We start from the raw sequence: 6978 nt of genomic DNA, 5'->3' as shown, positions 1-6978 counted from the left end.
GGAGGGGCTCCTCGTGTGGGTCAGATCTCCCCGGACTCACAGCTGTGGCAGTACCCATCCCCCCACTTTGGGAGGTGGGTGTGGCAGCTCTGTGGGTGCACCTCCCCGCAGGTTTTCAGGGAGGAGGTGGCGCTTGGCGGGGCCCTGGGGTTATGCCATGTGCCCGGCGCCCTGGGCTGTGGGCTGGTGTGTGGGGAAGAGGCCCAGGAAAGTCAGGAAGTGGGTCGCTTGCCCAGGGTGGGGTCTTTTAAAGTGCCAGTTCATCTCTGAGTCCAGTGAGTCCTGAACAGAAACGGCAAGGGTCACACAAGTTTCCCACAGCCCTCCTGGTTGCAGCTCTGGGCAGAGTGCTAGTGATTCCAGCAGCAGAATCGACCTGTGGCTGGGACCCTCCTGAGCTAAACTGGCCCCTTGAGATGCCCTCCTTGCCCTACTGGGAAGGCACAGATCCTCTCCCCCCAGCCCCCACCTCCGTGCGACCTGAGGGTCAGTTTGTTCAGACAAGGAAGGGACGAGGAGAAACAGCCTTCCCCCTGGATTTGGAGCTGGTGGGACCCCTGGGAGAGTGTACACACCTACCTCCTTATCTCTGTCTAGCTGTCTGTTTACAGATCTATCTAGTCACCATCTCTATATCTCTGTCATCTATCATCTATCTACCATCTATTATCTATGTAACTGTAACCACCTATGTAACTGTGTATCTGTCTATCTAGTCATCATCACTGTATCATCTCCATCCATTCATCCATCATCCTGAGGTTCAAAGGACTTTTCAGAGCTCCTCTCTCTCCTGATGGACTTACTTCCCATTTGAATGGAAGCATCTTCTCCATCTGCAGAGACTAGACAGAGCTCTCTATGCCTAGGTTGCAAAGAGGCACAGTCTACAGCAGGCTCCCTAATCTGTTGTTGTTCAGTCGCTCAGTTGTGTCTGACTCTTTGTGACCCCATGGACCATAGTCTGCCAGGCTCCTCTGTCCATGGGATTCTCCAGGCAAGAACACTGGAGTGGGTTGCCACTTCCTCCTCCAAGGTATCCAGCCGGCCCAGAGATCAAACCCAGGTCTCCTGCATTTGGCAAGGGGATTCTTTATCACTGAGCCACCAGGGAAGCCCCAGGCTCCATACTAGCCAGCCCCAAATTAGCAAAGGGGGAGACTGTTGTGTCGTGACTCAAATAAGATAAGATTTGGGGCTCATGGAGCTGGTGCCCTTCAGCCAGCCCATGACCGAGTTCAGCACCTCCGCCTGGGTCTCTGGTTCTGCGAGCTACTTTTATTGTGGCCCTTGGGCAAACCGCATACCCTCTGCACACCTGTGGACCACGTGGACAGTCACCCCGCTCACTGGCTGCCCAGAGAGCGCTGCTCCCCTTGTCTCAGTGCGGAAATTAAATGTTAAAGGATGATCAGAATGCAGATGACAGAAATGGAGGTGTGAAGAGCAAAGGCAGGTGGGGGGAATGGACTGGAAAAAAAGGGGAAAACACACATTTTTGGACAGACATCCCAATAGAAAAAGGTACAAAATACACAGGTACTTCATAAAGAAAAAATATAAATGGCCAATAAACCAGAGAGAAGGTGCTTGCTGTCAGTGGTTATTAGGCAAATGCCAGCCGAAACCACAAGAAAATACCACTGCACACCCACCAGAATGGCTCCCCTGGAAAAGACTGACCGTGCCTAGTGCTGGCAGAGTTGAGATACCATGGGAATCTCAAACACGGTCAGACCATGAAGAGTGGCTCTTTGCAAACTGTTTGCCAGGACCCACTGCAACCAACCGTGCGAACCCGTGACTCATCATCCCCACTCCTAGCTCTGTACCAGAGCTGCTTGGTCATGTCTGACTCTCAGCGACACCATGGACTGCAGCACACAAGGCCGCCCTGTCCATCACCAACTCCCGGAGCTTGCTCGAACTCATGTCCATTGTGTCGGTGATGCCATCCAACCATCTCATCCTCTGTCATCCCCTTCTCCTGCCTTCAATCTTTCCCAGCAGCAGGGTCTTTTTCAATGAGTCATTTCTTCACATCAGGTGGCCAAACTATTGGAGTTTCAGTTTTAGCATCAGTCCTTCCAATGAATATTCAGGACTGATTTCCTTTAGGATTGATTGGTTGGATCTCCTTGCAGTTCAAGGGACTCTCAAGAGTTTTCTCCAATACCACAGATCAAAAGCATCAATTCTTCGGTGCTCGGCTTTCTCTATAGTCCAAATCTCACATGACTACTGGAAGAACCATAGCTTTGACTAGACGGATCTTTGTTGGCAAAGTAATGTCTCTGCTTTTTAATATCCTGTCTAGGTTGGTCATAGTTTTTCTTCCAAGGAGCAAGTGTGTTTTAATTTCATGGCTGCAGTCACCATCTGCAGTGATTTTGGAACCCAAGAAAATAGTCTGTCACCGTTTCCATTGTTTCCCCATCTATTTGCCTTGAAGTGATGGGACCAGATGCCATGATCTCAGTTTTCTGAATGTTGAGTTTTAAGCCAACTTCTTCACTCTCCTCTTTCACTTTCATCAGGAGGCTCTTTAGTTCTTCACTTTCTGCCATAAGGGTGGTGTCATCTGCATATCTGAGGTGATTGATATTTCTCCTGACAATCTTGATTCCAGCTTGCGCTTCATCCAGTCTGGCATCTTGCATGATGTACTCTGCATATAAGTTAAATAAGCAGGGTGACAATATACAGCCTTGATGTACTCCCTTCCCAATTTGGAAGCAGTCTGTTGTTCCATGTCCTGTTCTAACTGTTGCTTCTTGACCTGCACACAGATTTCACGGGAGGCAGGTAAGGTGGTTTGGTATCCATAGTATACACAGCATATGATCTCATTAAAGCTCAGAGGCAGGCATGCTGAGTTGTGACTTTTTAAAACTCGTATTATTGGAGGACAATTGCTTTACGGTGTTGTGTTAGCTTCTGCTCTACAATGAAGTGAATCATCTGTGTGTACACATACGTCCCCTCCCTCCTGAGCCGCCCTCCTTGGCCCCCCATCCCACCCTTCCAGGTCTCAGTTATGGCAGAAAGTGAAGAAGAACTAAAAAGCCTGTTGATGAAAGTGAAAGAGTTTATGTTTTTAAACATTTATGATTTTATTTATTATGATTTTATGGTTTTTTTTTAATGTGGACCATTTTAAAAGTCTTTACTGAATCTGCTATAATATTGCTTCTGTTTTCTTACATTTTGTTTTTTTTTGGCCCAAAGTCATGCAGAATCCTAGCTCCCCAAGGGGGGAATTGAACCTGCGCCCTATGAATTAGAAGGTGAAGTATTAACCACTGGACCAACAGGGAAGCCCCTGAGTTGTGATTTTAGAAGTTAGGGTATTGATTAACCTCGAGTGGAGGTAGAGGTTGGGGTGGGCAAAGGCGAGCTTCTGGGGGTGCTGGTGAGGTGCTTTCCTAAACTGAGTGCTGATCACACAGATGTGTTCATTTTGGGAATTTTTTAATTTAAAAAAAGAGAGATACTGTTGATGGGTATGAGGTTTCAGCAGATTGTGAAGTGTAGCTGTATTGGGGTGAGGGCTTCCCCGATGGCTCAGTGGTAAAGACTCCACCTGCAATGCGGGAGACACGGGTTTGATCCTTGAGTTGGGAGGATCCCCTGGAGGAGGAAATAGCAACCCACTCCAGTAGTCTTGCCTGGAAAATCCCACAGACAGAGGAGCCTGGCGGGTTACAGTCCACGGGGTCACAAGAGAGTCGGCCACGACTGAGCGGAACAACAGCAAGACACACTAGAGGTGCAACCCTGAGATACAACACTACATCTAATTGTCTTGTCTTCCCAAGGACCTCTCTGACATGGCTTCAAGCACAGCTGACCCAAGCAGCCTTGTCCAGCACACCAACTCCTGCCTTGCCCACCACCCGCCCCGGGTGGTCAGCGTGATGCTCTCTCTGTTCTACACGGCCCTGTTGATCTTCGCTGTCCTGGGAAATGTCCTGGCCCTTCGCCTGGCCTATCAGAAGGACGAGAAGATCAACTCGACAGGGGTCTTCCTGGTCCACCTGGCAGCGTCCGACCTCCTGTTCGCCCTGACCCTGCCCGGAAAGATCGCCTACTTCCTGCTGGACTTCAGCTGGCCTTTCGGGGAGGGGCTCTGCAGGCTGACGGCCTTCATCTTCTTCCTGAACACTTACTCGGGCATCTACCTGATGATGTGCGTGAGCGTGGATCGCTACTTGGCGGTGGTCCATGCCCCCCGGTGTCCCCGGCTGCGTGAGCCCGGGCGCGCCCAGCTCATCTGCGCGGCTGTGTGGGTCCTGGCGACGCTGCAGACGGCGCCCCTGCTCGGGTTCACCATGACCACGCGCGTGGCTGGCAGGCTCACCTGCATGGAGTACGACAGCGTCCAGCGGGTGTTCACGCTGCCCATCATGGTCCTGGTGACCTCTGCGCTGAGCTTCTGCGGCCCCGTGGCCGTCATCCTCTTCTGCTACGTGAAGATCACCGTCAAGCTGTGCCGGACGGCCCGGGACAACCCCCTGGCTAGCCGGAGGGGCCACCACCGCAGGGCCTGCCTGCTCACGCTGGTGGTGCTGGTGGCCGTGGTCGTCTGCTTCATCCCCTACCACCTCCACGTCATCCAGTTCATGGTGACCAAGATGCTCCGCCAGCCCACCTGCCCCGAGCAGAGGGTTTTCAAACTGTGCCTGCAGCTCACCGTCTGCCTCATGAACTTGAACTGCAGCATCGACCCTGTCGTTTACTTCTTCGCGTCCTCGCGTTACAGGAAATGGCTCCGCCGCCTTCTGAAACTCAAAGCATCACCATCCTCTCCCTCCTCCCCGCCGGGAAAAGCTTCCTCAGAAACACACAGTATCAACCAGACGGGAGGCTCCTTGCCCTTGGAGGAGAATGAAGTCTAAGAGGTGATGGGCTTTCATATTGCACCTGGGGTTCGGGGAGGACCCCAAGCTTGTACAATTTGGGGATTGGGTTCTTTAAGAAAAAGAATACACAACCATAGATGCAAAGCTAGGTACAAGGTCGTGGAAGGTGAGTGAGGAGCTCTGAAGCGTGCATTCATTAGCTTTGCCATAAAACTACTTCTGGGGCTTTCCTGGTGGCTCAGCTGGTAAGGAATCTGCCTGCAATGCGGCAGACCTGCGTTCGATCCCTGGGTTGGGAAGATCCCCTGGAGAAGGGAAAGGCTACACACTCCAATATCCTTGCCTGGAGAAGTTCATGGACAGAGGAGCCTGGTGGGCTACAGTTCATGTGGTTGCAAAGAGTTGGACTTGACCGAAGTGACTTAGCACACAGCATGCACCTCTCATGTATTCTAATAAACACTGCTTCATCCTTGGCCTCTGAAGGGTGTGCAATTTCTTTTGGGAAAAGAGTATTTTCACATCAAATGCAGTCATGACCAGAAGAATCATTGGCTGAGCACTAGACTCAGTTTGGACAAGGTTTCTGATTTGGGGAGGCAAATTGTTGTAAAGAGCAAAAAAATACCCCTCCCCGCAAAAGCCAAAATCTCTAAACCTTTGGGAAAATGCCAAGGTTTTCCTGAGAAAGTGAGCAAACGAGAGGAAGAAGCCCTTCAAGTTATTGGCCTGGCGGCCTCTGGGGTGGGGGAATGGAGTGAGGGGCTGGGTGATCACTTCTGTAGGAAAAGTCTGATCTGGAGCAGGGGGTAGACATTCCCGTATCACGTGTGTGAGCGGGAACAGTCTGGGGGAAGGAAGAAAGACAAGAACGTGGGCATGAGCATTCATTTTTCAGTTGCACATGTCAGAAAGTGCTTATGCACGCGAGTGTTGTTTGCATTCGGTCAAAACAAACATTTCATGGCACTTTCTTGAGTTTAAAACACAACACAGATCATTTTCACTTGGGTGATTTTGGATTTTTTGTGAAATAAAACACATGTTTGCCTGCCAAAAATGCGGGAGGCACTGGGGTCAGCTTGAGATCTGTCTCAGCCATGCGGGTCCAGCCCAACCAGCTCACGACCTCTGTGCTCCCCCCACCCCATGGACCCCCCAGCCCTCTCCCCATGGACCCCTCCCCCCCCCCATGGATTCCCTAACCCTCCCCCATGGGGAGTCAATAATGAAGCATCATCAATCTGGTGACTTAAACCAACAAAAATGTATGCTCTTGTTCTGGATGCTAAAAGTTCAAAGTCAAGGGATCACTAGCGCTGGTTCCTTCTCAAGCTGCAAGGGAGACTGGTCTAGGCCTCTCTTGGCTTCTGGCGCTTTGCTGGCAGTTATTGGTGCTCCTTGGCTTGTAAAACATCACCCCCATCTCTGTCTCCATCTTCACCTGGTTTTCTCCCCATGTGTCTCTGTCTTCACATGGCATTTCCTTCTTTTCCTAAGGACACCAGTCACCTTGGATTTGTTGTTGTTACTGAGTCGCTAAGTTGTGTCTGACTCTTTGTGACCCCATGGACTGTAGCGCACCAGGCTTCCCTGTTCTTCACTTTCTCCTGGAGTTTGCTCAGACTCACGTCCATTGAATCAGTGATGCCATTCAACCATCTCATCCTCTGCCACCCCCTTCTCCTTTTGTCTTCAATCTTTCCCAGCATCAGGGTCTTTTCCAATGAAATCAGCTCTTCACATCAAGTGGTCAAAGTATTGGAGCTTCAACATCAGCCTTTCCAGTGAATATTCAAGGTTGATTTCCTTTAGGATGGACTGGTTTGAGCTCCATGTAGTCCAACGGACTCTCAAGTCTTCTCCACCCTAATGACCTCCTCTGAACTTGATTACACCTATTTCCAATTAAGGTCACATTCATAGGTACGGGGGAGGGGGTTAGGACTTGATCTTATTTGGGGATCCAGCTTTTAATACTCACCCATTTCTGAGCACCCCTCTTTCCAGACACTCTTCTCTGGAAGAGTCTCAGCCCATCCCTGACCCCTCCTGTAAGCCCCTGTGATACCAATGACCAAGGTGAGACTTGGAGGAGGGAGTAAGAGGGGTCTGG

The 6978-nt window shown here is 50.7% G+C and overlaps 1 protein-coding gene across 1 annotated transcript; it reads left to right on the top strand.

Moving 5' to 3' along the window:
- The first annotated feature begins 3830 nt into the window (after positions 1-3830).
- Positions 3831-4898, top strand: LOC136144205 (G-protein coupled receptor 183-like). Its single transcript, XM_065901902.1, has 2 exons — positions 3831-4310; positions 4665-4898. Exons 1-2 carry the CDS (start codon positions 3831-3833, stop codon positions 4896-4898), a joined length of 714 nt encoding a protein of 237 aa, XP_065757974.1.
- The last annotated feature ends 2080 nt before the right edge of the window (positions 4899-6978 follow it).

Source organism: Muntiacus reevesi, chromosome 11 (assembly GCF_963930625.1).
Source record: "Muntiacus reevesi chromosome 11, mMunRee1.1, whole genome shotgun sequence".
Lineage (NCBI taxonomy): Eukaryota > Metazoa > Chordata > Mammalia > Artiodactyla > Cervidae > Muntiacus > Muntiacus reevesi.
This window is presented reverse-complemented; position numbering and strand designations above follow the sequence as displayed.